At 45.3% G+C, this 21228-nt stretch overlaps 2 protein-coding genes across 2 annotated transcripts in view; one reads left to right on the forward strand and one right to left on the reverse strand.

Annotated features, from left to right (window-relative positions):
• MRPL40 (mitochondrial ribosomal protein L40) overlaps nt 1-5802 on the reverse strand; it is a 9897-nt gene extending 4095 nt beyond the window's left edge. Inside the window, exon 1 of the mRNA XM_006768953.2 lies at nt 5733-5802. Within this exon, the coding sequence (XP_006769016.1) occupies nt 5733-5802 (70 nt within the window). The remainder of the gene's footprint in view (nt 1-5732) is intronic.
• A 7616-nt stretch (nt 5803-13418) lies between these two features.
• LOC102766449 (protein HIRA) overlaps nt 13419-21228 on the forward strand; it is a 48667-nt gene continuing 40857 nt past the window's right edge. Inside the window, 4 exon segments of the mRNA XM_015567297.1 lie at nt 13419-13584; nt 15349-15459; nt 16678-16768; nt 18103-18197. Of these exon segments, the coding sequence (XP_015422783.1) occupies nt 13473-13584; nt 15349-15459; nt 16678-16768; nt 18103-18197 (409 nt within the window). The 5' untranslated portion in view covers nt 13419-13472.

The following is a 21228-nucleotide window of genomic DNA, read 5'->3' on the forward strand; positions in this document are numbered from 1 at the left end:
CCCCAGCTCCTGCGCTGAGCCCTCCGCCACCCACCCGTGGTCCGTGGAGGCGCCGCGGCCTGGCTTCGGGGAGCGGCCCTTGGGCGCTGGCCAGTTCCTGCCACTCATCTGCATCAGCCAGGATGTGCTCGGACGGCTCAATGTGTGTGGAACCTGGGCGCGACCCCTCGTATAGCTTTTGATTGGCGCGGTGAAGACCTGCCATCGGCACGTCTCTGCCCTGCGGGAGGGGCTGCCCCTGCTCCGGCCGAGGCCTGGATCTGGTGACTGTGCCCCGAGTTGGGGGGCTGTGGCTCAGCGCTGAGGTCCCCCAGCCCAAGGAATCCCGTTTATTCTGAGCTGGGGCGTCATGGTGACTGACTGGGGTGGGGGCCCATCCGACAAGGTGTGTTCTAGGAGAGGGGCTTCCTTAAAGCACACCCCGGGGAACCTGACTTCCACTCCTCTGGTTGGGAACAGGCTGTGTGCGGCCCGGACAAGGTTTTAGTCACCAGCGGTTTTGTCATAGTTCTGCCTTGTGGGCACAACTGCAGGACTTGATCCTCCTCACCACCCCTGTCCGCAGGCCCCAGGGGGGTGAGGGAGGAGCCTCCCCCATTCCCTGGCTGACAGCACCGAAGCCCAGGGAGCACTCCCTCCTCCAGTGTAAGGCCTGTAGCCCCGATGCCAGCCTGCCTCTGGCTACTGCTAGGCTAAGGGTCACCCCTTGTTCCTCATTTCTGCTTTGCGTGCAGCTAGAATGAGTTACCGTTTTCTTTTAGAGCAAGTAGAGTAGATGCCTTTGCCTTTTTTATACATGTCGCTTTTCCGTTTTGAACCTGATCTGGCGATTGCTCTCTGCTACTGCAACTGAACTGAACATCTGTGTTCTTTCAGGCAGAAGTCCTCTCCCTTTCTCTCCTTGTGTGATATCTCTGTCATTTTCCAGGGCCACCTTTTCCTTTTACCATTCCTCCTGAGTTGGTCCACTCGATGTGCTCTGTCCCTGTGTCCTTTCCATATGCCCCCAGGGCAGAGACTGCCCCATTCCCCTCCGCATTCCCTGCCACCCTCGGCAGTGTCTCCCACATAAAGGCTATATGATAAATATTGGCTGAAACAGGTGAGAAAGATGAGGTTTCTGTAATTTATGAAGACACACTAGGTTTATGTGCATAAAAACCAAAAGCTGTGCACTATAGTTTCATTTCTCCTAAGTTGATTCCCAAGAGCATTTTCTGATGTGTAGTATGCAGATCTCTCCCTGGAGACCTGGGGAGAGTAATTATAAATTATAAATTATGGAGCTTGTGAATTAGGAAAGGAAACATTTCATTATGAACTAGTTTGTTGTGTTAAGTGAACATCTGAAGGAATTTTTATTTTAAAATAAAAATGTTGCCCAGATCAGTTTGTGTCTATAGTCAGCCTACCCTTCTCCAGTCTCTCTTTCTGCCATGTAATTTCTAACTTTTTGATAAGCTCCTTTGTAGGACACAAGTTCTGTGCTGTGTAAGAATAAGTCAATGTGCTTAAGTGATTATCTAGGTACAAACAAGTGAGAGTCTACAATGGGGCCAACAGCCAAACTCCCACCCTGGCAGAGTGGGCGGGGCCTCTTGTTGGTGTGGCCACTCCATAGTCAGGATGGAACTTGATGATATCTGCTCCGCCTTATTCACATACAATTATGATGTTTGGTTGGGAAGGAAGACACAAAAGTTTACCCCAGATTATAAAATACTTTAGAAACCTAAGACATAATTTTAAAAAAAAATGGAGACTCTGGAGGGATGGAATTTAACTTATTTTAAACTTGTTCTTTGTTAAATTTCCTTTCTTTTAAAACCTCCTGAAATCAACCTTTGACTTATCAAGTGTTCAGAAGAATTGTCAGGGTAAATTAGCACTATCCTGAAGGAACTAGTCATTGTCTGGATTACTGACCAGTCCTACTGATCAGCCCTTTAAAAACTGGTGAATAGTGAGAGCTGCTGGGGGTGGGAGCTGCTTGGCCAGAAGCCAGAGTGGTGGGTGGTGCTTACTTTGGATTCACAAACAAAAAAGACCATGGTGCTTTGGAGAGGGCATCATTTCACTTTCTGGCTTCCTTACAGCTTGAACATACTTTTTCTGGTGTCTGAGAGTCCAAAGAGGGATGGAGCAAGAGAGCCCAGGAATTTCCCTGTGGTGGTCAGATCCATTCAGATAGGTGGAAAAGGCAGCTAGAATAGGGCTGGTTTAATGCAAAATGAGAAGTATATATTGGGGTACAGGCATACGTTCAGTCTTCATTTTCCTGGCTGATAATAGTGGTAAGACCTTTCTCCTAAGATAAGGTTCCTCAGCCTCAGCACAGTTGACATTTGGGGCCATATAATTGTTCCGTTGTGGTAGGATTTTAGCATCCCTGGCCTCTACCCAGATGTCAGTGGCACACATCTCCCCGTACACACCCAGTGGTGGCAATAAAAAATGTCTCCAGACATTGCCAATGTCCCCTGGTGGCCAGAGTCACCCCCAGTTGAGAATCTCTGCTCTGTGGTAAGTTAACACGTTAAGCGCCCAGTCACCGGTGACTGACACTATACTTTCCGACGGAAGACAAAACAGGCTGGGCACTTAACGTATTAATAAATGTTGAAGTTGTCATATTCCAGCGAAATGAGCCTTGAAAATGGAATCAGACTGGGTTCGAGATGCCATCATTTATTAGCTGTCAATTCTTGGGATTGTGACTTCACTTCTGGACCTTGGTAAAGTTGAGTAAATAGAAAAAATTCACCCCTATCATTTCATACCGTACCCAAAGAGTGCCTTAAGGTATATAATAGCTAATAATATTTATAACTTACATAGACGTTAGGTGCCCGGCGTTGTTCATACTCAAATGTTTTACTCTCTGTAGTCTGTTTTTGTGTGTTTAGGAAGTTTCATTGAGATGGGTTCTTCCCATCCCTTGGCCTTTGTTCCTAAGAGTTTTCTGAAATTCTCATTCCTGGGCCAACAGTGTTCATGCTCAGCTCTTCAGAAGGACCAGGACTGGAAGACCGCTCATCCTCCTTTGGCCTCTGGCTCACACTTTGATGGCAGTGTTGTAAAAGGTGTTTGGCGAATGTTCAATATGGGATAATTTGTCAGTTAGTCACATTGCTTTGTGGTGGTTTTCTCTCCTGTCCTGTGATTGCATTATTTTCCCCCTACCCTGTCTCATCCCAGAAAGGATTTTGAGACATCCTATTGAGACATCTTCTGCATCTGGGTGAAAATAAATAAGTCAGCTTGAAGGGGAAATGCGGGGAGGATGGTGCACAGCTACTGGAGGGGCCCTGCAGACCTGTCTCTCAGAACAGGCTGGGGGGATCCTAATAGAGATATTTATGAGTGCAGTGGTTGTTAAGGTACACTTTAGAGTGCTCTAGATCGGAGGTTCTCAAACCGGTCGATGTCTAGAGACATTTTTGGTTCTCACAACTGAGGCGGGTGGAGAGCTACTAGTATCTAGTGGGTAGAGCGCAGGACTGCTGCTGAATGCGCTCCGGCGTATAGCACATGCATCCACAAAGAATCCTCTGGCCCAAAATGCCAGTCGTGCTGGGGTTGAGAAAACCTGCTCTAGATAAGAATATCTTCATTGTTTTTTGCCTTTTGTTGTATTTGTCTCATCATTCCAATTAAATTGTTTCTTGAGGACAAGCGTTTTGCCTTTTATTTTGAAGTCAGTCTTCTTTCTTGAGTCTCTGTGCTCTACTGCTCACCAAATGTGTCAAGGAAAGTCCTTTTGAACTCTTTTCCTGATCTGTTAAATGAAGCCAGTAACACCTGCCTCCCCTCTACCTGTGAAGGCTCAGGAAATGTGAGCTCTCTTTACATTGTCTCTCACTGACTTATACCTGATGACAACAGGTCGATTTAAGAATACAACCAGAATACACTGCAAGAGGATTCAGACGAAAACTGGGTGGGATTTTCCCTTGGATAATACACATGTGGATTTTTCACTGATTTATACACCAAACATTGAACCCTTCTGGAGAGAAGTTCATGGTACATAAGGTTATCCCTATGTGTGGATAGCTGTGCAGTAGGTGGGAGAGAGGGACCTATACCACATTCTAGAATGCAGGGCAGAGGGAAACCAGAGCTAAATGAGTGAGCTGCCACGGCCTCAGGTGGGGGGGCCTGGCTTGTGGTGTGCCCTTGGGCTGAACCTTGACCACAGGAGGACTGATGGTGGAAGAGGCCCCACTGCTGTGAGAGCATCAGGAGGAAAGGCCCAGGGGGCGCTGAGAGCACTGAAGAGACAGCATGTTAGGGCATGACTGAGCAGGTGAAGGGGAGAATGGGGCTGGTAGGCGGAGCCTTAAGCACCTTGATGGAAGCTTAGACTTCCTTCCAGGGGCTGGGGGAGGGGCACATTGAGGTTTCTGAGGAGGCTGTCTCCAGAAGGCCCCAGAGGAGTTCAGAGGCTGTTCCCTGGGTCTTGGTGAGATGATGAGGGAGGTCAGGAATGGTGGAGGTAAGGAATGGATAGGCACTGAAAACAGGGCAAAGGCAGGTGACTGTAGATTTGGGTCACTCTCTGAGTTTATTTCTTTAGTATGCTGGAGAAAGCAAGAATGAGGACTAAAAAATGGGGTTTTCTTAAACATTTGTTTTTATCTAAGAAGTGGTTGAAAAGATGTTTTCACTTCATGAACAGAATTGTAACTTACAGCTTGGAGGAACCTCTGGGCAGCACCTGGCTTTGGCCACTGAGGGAACCTGCTGTCTTTGCATTGATCGTGGGTCCTGTCAGTGACCATGGAGAGAGAGCTGTCTCCTTTGACCTCCCCTTTTCCTCAGAGGTTGCTAGGTTCTCCCGTTTATCAGGGTGTCTGCCTGTAAGCTGCCGAGGTGCCTGGCACATGAAACAGGTCTGGAATGAGCCCTCGGACCAAAAATCGATGCAAGCACATTTTATTATCCTACCAAGGTGAGCTGCAACTCCTAGAGAGGTGAGTGGGTCCATCGATAGTGTCCACATTATTAAATAGCAAAAGGGGAGTGATGCACATAGTGGGTTGTCTGCCCTATTTCTGTCCAGCAGAATCCCAGTGATTTTCAGGTGTCTGCCCTCTTCTGCAGGCCAAGCTGCAGGGACAAGTCATGATAGCTCTAAGCTGGTATGTGGGCGAGTGCCAGAGATTGGTTGAGGAACAGCCATTTGATGCCATTCTAGCCAGTAAGACTGGGCGGGGATGTGTGCTGGGGGCTCCTCTGGAATCGGGTAAGAAGAGCTCTGTGAGAGGCCCTTCTGCTGGACTTCACTAGGTTTGCATGTGGCAGTCAGCCTGCAACCGTGAGGATGACAGGACGGGTAGGTGGAAGGACATGGCTTCTTAAGATGCTAAGTTAACACAAAGCTGACCCATCTCAGGATTTCTTCTATCGATTACCCTTGAAATTCTCTATGACTTGCAGCAGAATTCGCAGGTGGAAACGGGCTGTATAAAATGAGGTGACCTACTAAATGTAAAGGGGGTGAGTTAGGGGCCACACCCAGATTCCAGTCAGAGCCCAGGCTTATCTTTCTAATTACCAAGTGTTGGTCTCTGCTGGGCACCTCTGTCCCAGGGAGGTAGAGTACCCATTTCCCCCTTGCAAAGAGCTTCCAGAAACCCCATGGTTCAGCTTGGTACCAGGAGTCCCTTTGTGCTCGGATATTTTTCTATGGCTGCTCTAGCCACACAGAGGGCCTTGAGGCTTCTGACCTGGCAGATTGCTCTTGAGGTGTGCTTGGCAGCTCTTCTGGCATTTGGTTTTTAAGAGCTCTTCGGTCATGGGGTATCAACAGAATGCTTTCAGGGAGAGGCCTGTATTTGAGTCTTCCTCTTGCCTTTTCTTTTTTCTTTCTTTTTCTTAATATATACATATTTTTTATTGATTTCAGAGAGGAAGGGAGAGGGGGAGGGAGAGAGAGAGGTATCAATGATGAGAATCATTGATCAGCTGCCTCCTGCACGCCCCCTATTGGGGATTGAGCCTGCAACCAGGGCATGTGCCCTTGACCTGAATCGAACCTGAGACCCTTCAGTCCGTAGGTCAATGCTCTATCCACTGAAACAAACCAGCTAGAGCCCTCTTGCCTTTTCTTACACTAATCATTGCCTGCTGGCTTACATAGGGGAGGGTGAGATACTCGTCTAAAATTGGGGTTAGAGACCTTCCCACCAAAAGTAAGCTCTTGAAGGGTGAAGCTTTGTGTTTGCTAATATTCTATTCCCAGGGACTTGGACAGTGTGTGGCACACACCAGAGTAGGCACTGAGTAAATGTCAGGTGAGTGTTGAATACTGCAGGAAGGCTGATGGAAGGTGGCTGGTGGATAGGCAGCCCAGTGTCTGCTACCCTTGGCTGGTAGAGTTGATTTGCTTCAACCAACTTGCTGTTCATCCTGGCTGGCTTTTCTAATAGGTCACACTTTGTGATAGAATTTACTGGGGATTCCAACAATGAGAGGGAAGCATTCTTATTTTTTTTATAATCCTCACCTGCATTGATTTTTTTTTTTTTTTTTTTTTTTTTTAGAGAGAGTGGAAGGGAGAGGGAGAGACTGAGAGAAACACCAATGTGAGAGAGACACATCATTTGGTTGTCTTCTGTACACCCAGGGCCAGGAGCCTGCAATCAAGGTATATGCCTTTGGTCAGAATCAAACCCAGGACCCTTCAGTCCATTGAACCAAACTGGCTAGGGCAAGGGGGAAGCAATCTGCCCAAGTCCTAATCCAAGGAACCTATTTATATAATTGTGTCTAGAGCTTCCCATTTTAGGAAGGGGAGTACATGAAACAGAATAGATAGCAAGTGGTGGGGGCGGGGCACACTTTGCAGCTGTGGAAATGTGCTTCATTCCTGGAGGGAGGGACCTGGGCAGGGTACCATGGCATCCACTCACAAGAGACCTTCTGGAGGTGAGGAAGGCAGCCATCTGAGTGAGCAGCATTCCAGGCAGAGAACAGCCTAGTGGGTTTGAGGAACAGCAAGGGTGTCTTGTGATTTGAGTGAGACTAGAGCAACACCAGGGCAAGAGCACAGACCTAAGGTGTGCAATTTGATGAATTTTTGACAAATATACTTTGTAACCTATTCCCCACTCAAAATATGGAACATTTACACCCCCAGAAAGTTTGAGTTACAGATATATTGCTAAGGTAGACTTGCCAGGGTAGAATGTGGGGTATGAGATAAGGGAGGCCTGAAGGGTGACTCCCATGCTGTCCACTCCCATGCTTTCGCAGTAAGACTGCGAAAGCAGATGGAGAGCCCAGGTTCAATTAAGGGGGCCAGGTGAGGCCACTACACAGGGCCTTCCCCAAGCATCTGTTTGATGAGTAGCCTCTCTGCCTTCTCCCTTTCGAAAAACCCTAGAGCTATTAAGGAACAAGACAAATACCTTTATTTTGGGGATGACAATTGCCATATATTATTATACTAGGATACTTCTTATGATATATGTGTGGATATGGATAACAAAGCATATTGTGATTTGATATTTTTAATTCCTAAAATGTAAAATTATTTTTCTTACTATAAAAGTAATACCTGTTTAATTTAGAAAAATTTTGAGAATGCAAAAAAGAAAATACATTGTTAAAATTGTCTTTCAGACCATTTAGAAAAAAATAACTGGTGGCTTGGTGCTTTTTAAAAAAAAACATTTTACTTAGTTTACATACCACATTATAAGAGTGTCTCTATTTTTTGTTTGTTTAAAAGTATCTAAATTTTTAAGACCTTAGCCAAATCCCTGATACCATAGCAAATTCAGTGTTTTAATTGTGTAGCCTCCCTTCAGACCCTGCATTGCACATAGAACTGGAATAGCTAACATGTTGCTGTGCAGTTTCCATTTAATATGGTAAGTTTTTTCTTTTTTTTAAGTGAAGTATAATTGAAATACATTATATCAGTGTCAGGTTTACAACATAATGATTCAATATGTCTATATATTGCAAAATGATCACCAAATATCTAGTTAACATTCCTCACCAAACATAGTTACAGAATTTTTTTTTCACTGATGAGAATTTTTGAGATTTACTCTCTAAGCTTCTTTCAAATATGCAACACAGTATCATGGACTGCATGCAGTGTTATTTTCTTAACTATGGTTGTCAGGCTAACATATATCTCTGCCCTCCAGTGGGAATGTGGTTCTTAATTGCTCTTAATTTTCTAATAGAACTGGAAGAGATTATTATGTTTATAGAAATCCATGTTGCAGATAACTTTTAAGGAATATCTATGTTCTGCAAAATTAGAGGAGAAAAGAGTATGAAGAAACAAAAGAGTAGTGAATGTTACCAAAACTTGATTGTGTGTTGGCAAATGCTGCAGGAGAAGTGATTAAGGTCTATAAATGATATACCTGTCACTTTCTCCTACCTTAGTTAGGGGGAGGGGGAGGGGTAACGGTTGCATGATTGCTACAGCTTCCTTCCTGTGCTGTGTGTGGAGTCTCGGCCACCTGACACCTATTAGATGTCATTGTGGTGCTGCTTACTTAAGGCTGGAGAAGTTTTTGTGGTTGAAAGCAGTAGAGATAATAGCAGCAGGTGGCTCTGTGAAGTGGTCGGTGACATTTGTGTCCCCACTTCAGTAGATGAGAAGCCTACCTTCCAAAGACTGGGATGCTATTGACACTGTGAAGGTGTGTTTGAATTTTGGGCCTTTGCTGTGGACTTTCTCCAGCAATTAACAACAGCAAGTATTTATTGGGTGCTTGCTAAGTACCAAGCCACAGCTGTGAATGACTCCATGACTGAGACAGACAAAAATTGTGGAGCTCTTGGAGTTCGCATTCTGGGGGGCAGGGTGAGCAGAGATACAATAAAGGAAATTATATACTATGTAATAAATTAGTTAAGAAAAAAATAGGTCAGTATTAGCGGGATAGGTTGTGCCTGGTTGAGGAAGTAACACTTTCAAGTCAGATAGTTAGAGTTGCCTCAGTGAGAAGGCAACATTGAGTAAATGCTAGGAGAAGGCAAGGGAGGAGCCATGGTCTGTACTATTTGGGAGAAGAGCTTCCGGCTCAGGAAAGAGCCAGTGCAGGGCGCTGGGTGGGAGTACACCTGGTGCAGTCTAGGAACAGCGAGGAGGCCAGGGCACTAGACCAGTGAATAGAGGGAAAGGGACCAGGAGATGAGGCCAGAAAAGTCATAGGCAGTATGGCTGTTGTGCCCGGCCTATTGGTTTCTTCTGTCTAAGGCATGGCCCTAACTGTGATGGGCAGACAGCCAGTAGAGCAGGTATGGGTGTGAAGGTCAGGATTCTGTCTTGGAGAAGTTAAAGATGAGATGTCTGGTAGGCATCTGGCTAGAGGTGTGCACTGCATATTAAGAGTGCTTAGGTACAAGAGTATCTCCAGAGAGACTGCTGGTTGTAGAGTATGTACATTATCACCTGCACAAGATTGTTTGCTGTTTACCTTGATTACCTTAATGTTATTACACACACACACACACACAAAACATATGTATTTGGTTTTTTAAAAAACAGACCATGTGTATATGTGTGTTTCTCATTGAGATAACTGTAGAATTACATGCAATTCAATGAAATAATGAGAAATAGAGGGATCTTTTCTACGCTTTGCCCATTTTCTCCCAGTGGTAACATTTTGCAAAATTATAGTATAATACCACATTGACATTGACACAATCCACCGACCTTAGATTTCCCCACTTTTATTTGTACTAATTTGTGTGTAGATGGGTATTTAGTTCTATACAATATCTTACCTGTCTAGGTTTGTGTATTCACCACCACAGTCAAGACACTGAGCAGTTCCAACACCTATAACCACACCTACCACCCTTCCAGACCCCTCTACCTTATAAATATATGTTTGGATTGGTTTTGATTAGCAGTTTCTAAGTTGTAGTAAAATACATATAACATAGCCCTAGCTGGTTTGGCTCAGTGGATAGAGTGTTGGCCTGCGGACTGAAGGGTCCCAGGTTCGTTTCCGGACAAGGGCATACACCTTGGTTGCGGGCACATCCCCAGTAGGGAATGTGCGGGAGGCAACTGAATTGATGTTTCTCTCTCATCAATGTTTCTGGCTCTCTATCCCTCTCCCTTTCACTCTGTAAAAAATCAATAAAATATTATTTTTTTAAAAATACATATAACATTTATCATCTTAATCTTTTGAGTGTATAATTCAGTAATGTTATGTATATTCACATTGTTGTGTAAAATATCTACAGAAATTTCTCATCTTCCAAAACTGAAACTGTATACCTGATAAGCAACAAATCCATATTCCCTTTCCCCAGCTCCTATTCCCCAACCACTATTCTTCTTCTGTCTCTCTGAATTTAATTACTCTAGAGACCTCATATAAGTGGATTCATACAGTGTTTGTGCTTTTGTGGCTGGCTTATGTCAATTAGCATAATGTCTTTAAGGTTTATCCATGTTGTGGCATGTCTGAATTTCCCTTTTTAAGGCTGAATAATGTTCCATTTTATGGATATGCCACAACTTGCTTATCCATTTATCCATCAAAGGACACTGATTGCTTTCCCTCTTGGTTATTGTGAATAATGCTGCTGTGAACATGGATGTATAAATATGTCTTCAAGACTCTGCTTTTAATTCTTTTGACTATATACCCAGAAGTGGAATTGCTGGATCCTAGGTAATTCTATTTTTAATTTTTTGAGGAACCACCATACTGTTTTCCATGGTGGCTGCACCATTTTACATTCCTACTAGCAATGGATAAGTGTTCCAATTTCTCTGTATCCCACCAGTACTGTTCTTTTCCTTTTTCTTCTTTTGATAGTATCCATCCTAATAAATGTGAGATGACATCTCATTCTGGTTTTAACTTGCATTTCCTTGATAGTTTAATGATGTTGAGCATTTTTTCATGTGCTTGTTGGCCATTTTGTATGTCTTCTTTGAAGAAATGTCTGTTGAAGTCCTTTGCCCATTTTTTAATTGAATTTTTTCCTGTTTTTGCCATTGAATTTTAGGAGTTCTCTATATGTTCTGGACATTAATCCCCTAGAGAGGCAGAAAACCACAGTATTTAATGCCTTGTGCTCTGGATACAGATATCTAGACTCTACCAGGCAGCTGTATGGTTTGGGGCAACTTTTTTAACATCTCTGTATGCCTCAGTTTCCCTCTCATGGTAAAATGAGGACGTCAGAAGTATTTACCTCAGAGGGCCAGGTGAGATTTATAGAATGGCCTGGACTGGACTGCCTGCAGGTTTTGAGATCCTCGAGAGCATGTCATGAGCGGGAGAGGTGAGGGTCTGGCCTTGGAAAGGCAGCGCTCCATAGACATCCCCCAGCATGGCTCTGGCTCTCCTAGGCTTGGCTGGCTGGCATCTCTAAGGGCTGGCCTGCCACAGATGCCCCAGGAGGCTCCAAGTGGAGATGGCAGCACTGATGAGGTCTAGGCTCCCGCTGCTGTTCTCATTATACTTAGAGGTATCTGCTCTTTTAAAGTTCACAAGGCTCCTAGTGGTGCTAATTGGTCACTGTCCTCTGGTGTCTGCCATACTCCAAGCCTCAGTCTTAGCACTAGCCATGGTCTCAGCATTTCGTACAGCCTTTGGAGCAGTGGCATCTGCACCACTCAAGGCTGGGCCCACAGCCCCAATTGTCCTGTCTTGTTTCTTGAGGCTCACCTGTGAGGCACTTCTCACAGCCAGGTGGTCAAGAAACCCACCTTTTTGCAACTGCTTCCCTCCCAGACCCTCAGCCTATGGAAAAAGGTGGCACATTCTCAGCCACAGCGTGAGGACTCTCTGGCTTATCACACATGGCAGCCACCAAGCCCGGGAAGGGTGTGGGTGTGCCAGCATGGGCCTGAGTGCACATGCATGGAAAGACCAGTTGGAGCACTTTCAGTCCTTACCTGTGTTCTCAGCACCTGCCTTTTTAGCCTACTCTGTCTAGTCGTTTTCTGGAGTCCTTTCTTAAAGATGAAGGTGGGAGTGATCAGGTCTGCCCTGTCCAGGCTATTGGAGAATAATAACTTGCAGGCTTCCTCTTCAGGTCTCCATGAGTGCACTCCACTGCTGTGTCTGGCTCCTTCAGAGATCATGCAGTACCAAGCTGTGTCAGGGCTTGTCTTGTGAACTCTTGGAATGAAAGCTCAGAGCAGACCAGGGCTGCAATTTCATGTGTTTGGGACAGCTTTGAGCACACTGCAGTGCTCCAAGAGTGCAGTCCGCAGCTACTTGGCTGTCGCTATAGAACTCTGGCTCTTGGGTGTGGGCCTGGAAGTAACTAAGGGGCTCAGAGACCAGGCCAGAGCTGCTAGCATGGCCTGTTGTGGTAGCCTTTGTTGTTTTGGAATTCAGTAAGTACTGGAGATGAAATAGCATGAGGTGTGATCTTCAAATTTTCCTAGGTTTCTACTTGCTCCCTAAGACAAAATAGGGTGCTTATACCGGCTTCCTGTTGGCTTGGCACAGCTGTGTCTCCCACTAGCACGTAATGACCAGTGAGAAGGGAGCACATTTTCCCTGGCCTGTGGCAGCTCTTGCCTGATTGGACTGTGAGGGCTGTGAGGGAAGCGGTGCCACCAGGACCAGTGCTGGCATTGCCTTTTGATTTCCACACATGGATGTGAGCCCTGGCAAGACTTCCAGCTCTTAAGCAACCACTGCCCACACTTGCTACCTTGTAGTTCTAGAGCCGGTAACTCTTGTCCTAGTGCCCATACCACCTTTCCTTGGGTGACAGCGATAGAGCATCCTTGACTAAGAGACTCTTTGGCAACAGCAATTGCTCGTGCTCAATCCATTGTCACGCCATCTAAGTTTGTCACTGAACAAATATTACTGAGCTACCACTCACCAGTGAACAGCTATTTGGACATCGGGCATGTACCATGGAAGGAGGATCAGCAAAAAGAGATGCCGAGAAGGCCGACTCTCCGTGGACATTGATGCAGCACAAATGTATGGGGGCGAAGCATTTTGGAAGCAGAAGTGTGATGAGGGAAGCAGTGTGTTGCAGACAACCACTGGCCCTACCCAGCTCTCAGTCAGCAGAAAAGCCAGGGCATGCATCCCGTGTCCAGGCTGATCCATGGGATGGGGAGATGGCTGGATGTACTAGTATATCCTAGTAGCCCCTGTGACTCAGAGCTGTTGTCATGAATAGCCTTTACAAACATGTATCCCCGGAAGGTGTCAAGCTCTTATCCAGCAGACCTCTGTGTAAATGCCCAGGTGACCTATGGGCTCAGTCATTCTAGGGACGGATTGCTTAGTCCCACTTTTATACTTTCATCTAGTTAATGTCACTTGGACAGTGTTCCAGCAGTTTATACTTTAAAACTTAGATCACTCCGCCCTCACTGTCAGGTGAGTGTACATGATAGTATATTACTAGTATTTTTCCTAGGATCAGTAATTAGGGATATTGTTTGAATAACCAATATTTTAAAAGTTTGAGTCTGTTGCTATTCTTAAATGAATAGAAGCCAAGGCGATGTTGTGTGTGTTTTTTCTTTGTTTCCAGGGAAGCCAATATTTTCAGTTGATATTCACCCTGACGGGACCAAGTTCGCAACTGGAGGACAAGGTATGTTCATGGAATAACAGGAATGCTCACAGCCCTGCGCCTAGCTCTGCTTCTCCTGGTCACCATTGAGCTATAGAAAGAATATTTGCTGTTTTCAGTATAGATGTGACTCAGTTTAAGTCTGAACAAGTCACATCAAAATCCTTTTTTGGCACTAGAGTGTGCTCTGTATAGGTATTTTATAGCAGGTTTACCTTTCTAATTTCTGTTTATTGGGTTGATATTAGAATCAATTTGCATGCCCGAGCCCAAGCTTATTGAGCATGAAAAGTGGCAGGTAGTCTCCTGGACAAAGCTCCAGCCCCAGAGGCAAGGGCTCTTGGTCCTCATTTTGGTTCTGGCAGTGTTTTCTCATCTGTAAAGGGGGAGGAGATGGTTAACCTCTGGAGTCAGTCATGTAGTTATCAGGCCCATTCACCAGGCTCAAAGCAAGTCAAGTGGGTTAGAGCGCAAATACAAATGTGCACACCATTTGAAAAGATGATCCATGGTATTGTCGGTGTGTTTTACCCATTGTCTGCTGCAATATTGCAGTAACAACTCTGGAAAGGCAAAGTCACTTTTGAGGCCAGGACACCAAGATGTATATATGGTCCCACAAAGTAGCATTCCCGCAGAGCCCAGTCCCTGGCAGCTGCACTACAGAGCACGGTCTCCCTCTGGCTGAGGCCTCCCTGGCAGGACTGGAGAGTGCCCCTGTGAGGTCCAGGTCTGCAAGTGCTGCAGAGCAGGTTGTCTGAAGACGTCCTGCTGCTGGGGCTTACAGGGAAGCCTTGATCTCCTTCCAGCGTGCTGCCGGCTGCACCCGAGAGGTGCCCACAGGCGTCACCTAGGACCAGTGGACCTAGCTGGGGTGACAGTTTTCTCCTCATCCACAAGAAGAGGCACACCTTCCTGACCTACTCGGCATAGCACACTCTAGAAGAGCTGATTTAAAAATATGTTTACACCCTTTGGCTCAGTGGATAGAGCATCGGCCCCTCTATAACAGAAAGTTAAATGAGGGGCTGGATTTTGTTAGTTACCAGTAATGGAAATCTTAGAAAGAGAAATCATTACTGAAATGCATAGATATATTTTTTAGCCCAATACTACATCAGCCTATGACCACAGGCTCTTTTGGTTGATTTCTCATCTCATCTGTTGATGGCAAAGAGCCAGTGAGATAATGAGGACCTTTTCTAGTGTTTAAGGCACATTTCAGACCGGGATCTTAAAGCACCCATGTGAGAACAGCCATGGACTGCAGATAGCACCTGAAAAGGGAGAGAAACCCATGCAGAGACCTGAAAGGGTGTTGGGGCCTAGGCTTTTCCAGCCTCTTCATTTACAGATGGGGCCAGTGACCTGGCAGCAGTAGGGTTTGGGGGAAGGGTGTAAAAGACAACTTATGAAATGTCTCAGATGGCCCCTGTGTCACTTGGAGGCCCTCTACCAGGACCCTTTTGGTTACTGGGCAGGAATGAGGACCTTCTAGGGGGCGTCTGGTGGATCTGTGTTAGAGGCCAGACCAGAACTTGTTCCTCATTTGATTCTGGTCTAGAGTTCTTTTCATAAAATCAGGTTGGCCTCTACATAGTACTAAATCCACACTTTTTGAGTCCCCATCAGCACTTGTTTTTCTTAATCTTTCCTGTAACTTATATTCATAATTCAAATTCAGTCTCCCCCAATCTAGTTATGATTTATGAAAGCTAAGTGAGGACTATGTCTCATAGTTAATAGTCTACTGTGCATTGAGTTATTTCTGCCCCTTTGTTCCAGGACAGGATTCTGGGAAGGTTGTGATCTGGAATATGTCTCCAGTCCTCCAGGAGGATGACGAGAAGGATGAAAATATTCCCAAGATGCTTTGCCAGATGGACAATCACTTAGGTATTACAGAGTGGCCCTTTGCAGGCTTTTCGTGTTGGCAGAGTGCCCAAGGTTAGCACATGTGTTTGTAATTAGAAAGATAAGGCCCCGTGCGGCGGTAACTCCCCTCGGCCTGCTGTCTGAAGGCACAGATGTTGGCTGCACACCTGGGTGAGTTATTCGGCAGAAGACTCGGCCCGCCCACAGAACCATCTTTGGACAGTCTGCAGGTACCTCTGGTGATTTCCTGCTCATGAGTCGTTACTGCCTGATTCCATGGGGCTTTGGGGCCAGCAACCTGGAAGCAGTAGGGTTCTGGGAAGGGTGTGTAAAGACAACTTACAAAATGTCTCAGATTGCCACTGTGTCACTCAGAGACCCTCTACCAGGACCCTTTTGGTTGCTGGACAGTATGTGGTTTTCTTTCCTGCATTAGTGCCTTAGTTTCCTGCCCCGAGCATCAGGGTGACTGTACTTGGCTGCTTCCCCTGAAGTGCTCCAATAACGGTTACATCCCCTGCCTTTGCTCTATTATGTTCTTGCTCTCCCAACATGTCTCTTGGTGTCCTCCAACTTGGAGCGCACGTCACTCACAGCCTGGTGGGGGCCACAACTGGGACAGTGTCCCTCACATTGCTGGGCTCCCGAAGCCTGAGCTGTGAGTGCTCCCAGAGGCTGCAGCACAACAGGATCCAAGAGGGATTTCTGTTGGTCTCAGTTTATGAGTGCAGGATCAATCGACCTGCAATGCTGATGAGTTTGGAAAAATCCGAATTTAATTGCTGACAGGTGGAATGAAGTCAGAGTTTTATGTTTTACCCAAGCTGCTCCCTGAAAGCTCTGGAGAAGGCATCTTGGCCTATTTAGCACATGTCTTCTGGTCAAGAGTTACCCCTCTTCAGAAATACATCTCATCATTAGACAGCCCTTTTTAAATAATGAGATTTAGGTATTTACCAGTTTTCATGGCAGCGAGCCTCCTCCTACTGACTACTTCATCCAACACTAACACTTCTCAGGTTATGTAGGCTTTCACCCTCCAGGCTCTATTCTGGTCATTTTTTGTTATAGCACAAGTAGATTAGTGCTTGAACTGAATTGTTTTTCTAGGGCTCTCACACAGTAGATGCCTTGAATAGATTAGATAGATTAGACTTTATAAACCCTTTGCATCTTGCCAAACTCTGCTTAAACAAATGACTATTGGATTTTCATCACCCTATTTTTTTTTCTTCCCAGCATGTGTGAACTGTGTGCGGTGGTCAAACAGTGGGATGTATTTAGCTTCTGGGGGAGATGACAAACTGATTATGGTGTGGAAGCGGGCTACGTAAGCATCATTTTCCTTTCTTCACATTTTATTTTTAGAAGCTTCTTTGCTGGTCTTTATCACATTCACTTTCTTTACCCTGGCACTGAAGTTCCCAGAGTCCCAGCTTCATAAGAAACAGGAAGTACACACAGGCCAGGAGCAGTTGGGGCCTGACCAGGGAGTCAGAAGGCCACCAACCTCCCTAGTGACCTGCTCAACTGTCCCTTGCCAGGCAACAAGGTTAAGGGCGAATCCCTTCCAATGCTGTCATTGGTGGCTTCCTTTGTTTTGTTCTTCAAATGAGATTTCCCAACATGCAATGTAGTTAAAAGTCAAGGTGATCTGATGGAATCTGGGGAGGGGTCCAGAGCCCGCCCTCTTAGCCATTCACCTCATTTTCTGTCTGGCTCAACCCTGACCACTAAGGAGTCCCCACTTGAAAGCCCTTTCTTTGCACCAATAGTGAGCTAACCATCATCTAGAAGACTCTTCTTCTTTACACCTAGGCAGCTTCTCTCAGGGTGCGTCCTGGGACTCTTCCATAACCAACTCCCCAGGTGATTCAGGCCAGTCAAGCTGGGGACTCAGACCTACCCCTCTGCTCAGCCAGAGTGGCCCTATGGCCGTGGCTTTGAGAGCAGAGGCACACTGTCCCACCCAGCTGCCCCAGCAAGGTCTTTCTGTGAGTTTGTGAAGAATTCTACAGGAGCGAAGGCTGTCAACAGAGGCATGTCAGTGGTGTAGGCACCACCTCCATGGGAGCCCACGTGACTGCTTGAGTGCCAGGAGCTAGAACCTGTGATTCGAGTGCTTTCTCTGCCTCAGGTGTTAAGGCCGAGGCCTTCAATTCTTAATAAGAGGGCTTAAAAACTACTGTTGGTTTTGCTGCTTTAGCCAACATCAATAATATTAAGTATATAATTCGGAAAACTAAAAAAATATAAAAGGAAAATATGATAATCCCACCACCTAAAGAAAGCTATGGTTGATATTTTGGTGTTATTTATGTGTGTCCTGATCCATTTCCATGCGTACATGTAATTTTTTCATTACATAGTGATATATTGTATATGCTGTCCTGTGACCTGCTTCTTTCACTTAATTTTATATTGTGAACATTTTCCCATGCAGTGGATAGTCTTTTACCACAAGCTTTGTAGATAACTGTGTAGTATTTCATCAAGTGCAAATAATTTACCAATCAGTTCCTGCTGTTCAACAATTCAGTGCTTTCCAGCCATTGTCTGTTTCTGCTTTGTTCTGTCTGCCATGATAAGCCATGCTGCAGTGAGCATCTCTGTGCAGTGCCAGAGCCTCCCTTGGAGTGCCTTTCTGATTCCGCTTTCACACAGGTACATCGGCCCCAGCACTGTCTTCGGCTCCAGTGGTAAGCTTGCCAACGTGGAGCAGTGGCGATGTGTCTCCATCCTCCGGAGTCACTCAGGCGGTGAGTGGGGCTGCCTATTGGGTTGGGTGGCCCCAGCAGCTGTCTGAGACCAGCAGCAGTACCTTCAGCAGCTCTGTGTCTGGGTCACCCCTCCCCATCACCATCGGTCATACCCTGCCTGTCCCTCAAGGTCTGTGCAGTCATCGTCCCCACTGCCTGCCTCCAGCTGCATTCAGTGCCCCCACTCCTGCCCTCATGGGGTATATGTTTATATTTTTAATGTAGAACTCCCCACGTTCTGCTGTTTATCCTGGTGAACTGAGTCACTACCTTCATCAGTGGATCACTAAGTCCGTAAGCGCACTTTATTTATTCCACAGAACTAGAATACAGGGGCCCAATGAAGGTTTTTACTTGACCCTGAGTATGTTTGCAAAGTGTTGTAAATAGATTTAGAATGGAAAGACACATTGTGCCAATTTGAACTGGAGAGGAGGAAGGTCAGTCAGCCAATAGCAGTCTAAAACCATGTGGTGTACACTTTGTTAGGCACGAGGGATGCCAGAGCAAATATCACTTAGTCTTACCTCAGAGAGCCTGTGGTCTAGCCCAGGAATATCCTGGAGGGTTTCCCAGGCAGGGAGGACAGCAGAAGTGAGAGGTTTGCTGTGAATGAGCAGACAGCACTTCACTACTGCTGGATCTTTATATACAAGGCAGGAAGCAGCACGGAGTGGGGCTACCTGAGTGCGTAGGGACCTTTTAATGAGGATGTCCTTTGCTGTGGAAGAGGCAGGGAGTCATTAAAAGCTTTGAAGCCAAGAGGGAAATCATTCTGGCAGCTGTGGGGAAAAGAAGGTTGTGTCAGTGGTTCGGATGAAAACTTTAAGGGCCTGACATAGGCCTATGATAATGGGAACAGAGAGGAAGAGACTATTTGGGAAATTCTTAGGATAGAGCAAGGGGAGTGATGAAGGAGAGTCCTAGCTGGGTGCATGAATAGCCAGTGGTTGTACTCTACTGAAATCCTAAGAACAATAGGCTTATGGGGATGGACACCAGTTCATTGTTGGGTAGGCTAAGTTTGAGGGAGCTGGGGAGAGAATGTCAAGAGACATTCAGCCTGGAGCTCTGGGGGAACATGGGGCAGGAGTGAGAGGCTTGGAAAGCATCAGCTATAACCCACTGGCAGTGTATGCTCGGCAAATACTCTGCAGACACTTTGAAGGTGAACAAACCCACCTCTTGGTGACCAGATTGATTCTAACTTTGTGAAAGCTGACAGGAGCATTTTGTTATTGTTGATAATAGTAAAAATCTGTAACTTACTCTTGCTGCTCAGAGTGGAATCTAGATGGGTTTCTGGAACTTTGGCACATATGGCTATGAGGGTGTTCAAGCATGTGGTGGGGCCTCAGGCTTTTATGGGGCTCCTAACCTGAGACTCAGGCTGAGCCATAACCTTGACTTCTTTCCTGGCCCAGTACCCCAGGGTTCTCCTTTGCCAGGCAGATAGGATTGCCCACCTTCAGCAGGGGTACCTGCCACTTCTTATTCAGTTGTCCTGATAGTAGGTATGGATGGAACCTTTTAAGAAGAAAAAAATAGTGAAAAAGAAATAAATGAATAGAAAGCACTGGGTCTAAGTGTGAAAAACATACACTTGGCATATTTAATCGAGGGTAGAAAAGAAAACCTAGGTGAAATTAGAAGTAAGAGATCTTGCCGAAACCGGTTTGGCTCAGTGGATAGAGCGTCGGCCTGCGGACTGATAGGTCCCAGGTTCGATTCCGGTCAAGGGCATGTACCTGGGTTGCGCGCACATCTCCCGTAGGAGATGTGCAGGAGGCAGCTGATCGATGGTTTTAAAGAAAAGAAGAAGAAGTAAGAGATCTTAAAAAGCATTTAACCTAGCCCCGGCTGGGTGACTCAATTAGTTGAAATGTCAATCTCATACACCAAAAGGTTGCGGTTTTGATTCCTGGTCAGGGCACATGCCTACGTTGCAGGTTTGATCCCCGGTTGAGGTGTGTACAGGAGACAACTGATCAATGTTTCTCTCTCACATTGATATCTCTCTTTCTCTCTCTCTCTCTCTCAAAAAAAAAGTTATAGAACATATCCTCCTTGGGTAAGAATTAAAAAAACAAAAAACAACCTAGAGGAAGAATAACATCAAAGAGTGCAAAATGTAATGTTAATATAGTATAAAATTTAAAAAAAAAAATACTAGCAGAAGCCTGTTTGGCTCAGTGGATAGAGCGTTGGCCTGCGGACTGAAGGGTCCCGGGTTCGATTCCGGTCAAGGGCATGTACCTGGGTTGCGGGCACATCCCCAGTAGGAGATGTGCAGGAGGCAGCTGATCGATGTTTCTCTCTCATCGATGTTTCTAACTCTCTATCTCTCCCCCTTTCTCTCTGTAAAACATCAATAAAATATATTTTAAAAAAAATACTAAATAGATATAATTTTCTAGAAAATAAACATTTTCAAAATTAATATCATAAGGTTAGCAAAAACTGAACAAAGTAGTAACCAATGAAGAAGTTGGAAGCTACCTTCAGAAATGATTCCTGGTCCTAAATTATTTTTTGATGCATTGTTTTAAGCTTTTAAGAATAATGACTCTGAAACATAGAAATAGTTATTCTGGAAGCTCTAACCCTGTTTCCAAATGTAATAAAAGTAACAGTGAAACAAAAGCATAGACAAATATGAATAAAGACAGAAAAGTCAGAAGGGGAATACTCACAAGTTCATAACATTTGAAAACTAATTCATTTTGACTAAATATGATTTATAATGGAAGACATGTGTAAAGGAAATCTGTTAATATAATTCAGCATACTAGGAGGTTAAATGAGAAAAAGCACGGAGTCATCTGATGAGGTATTCTGAAAGACAGATAACTCAGCATCATTTCCTAATAAAAATGCTTTTAAAAAAAATGGTCATAGAAAGTTATTTCCTTAACATGATAGAGTCATCTGCCTTTTTCCAACCAATGGCAAGTATTACAGTTCACAATTGAGCCTTGTTCCCATTTATATTGAGAAAAGACAAGAATAGGTGCTATCATTTAATTTGTTA

The sequence above is a fragment of the Myotis davidii genome, unplaced genomic scaffold (genome assembly GCF_000327345.1).
Source record: "Myotis davidii unplaced genomic scaffold, ASM32734v1 scaffold223, whole genome shotgun sequence".
Classification (NCBI taxonomy): Eukaryota; Metazoa; Chordata; class Mammalia; order Chiroptera; family Vespertilionidae; genus Myotis; species Myotis davidii.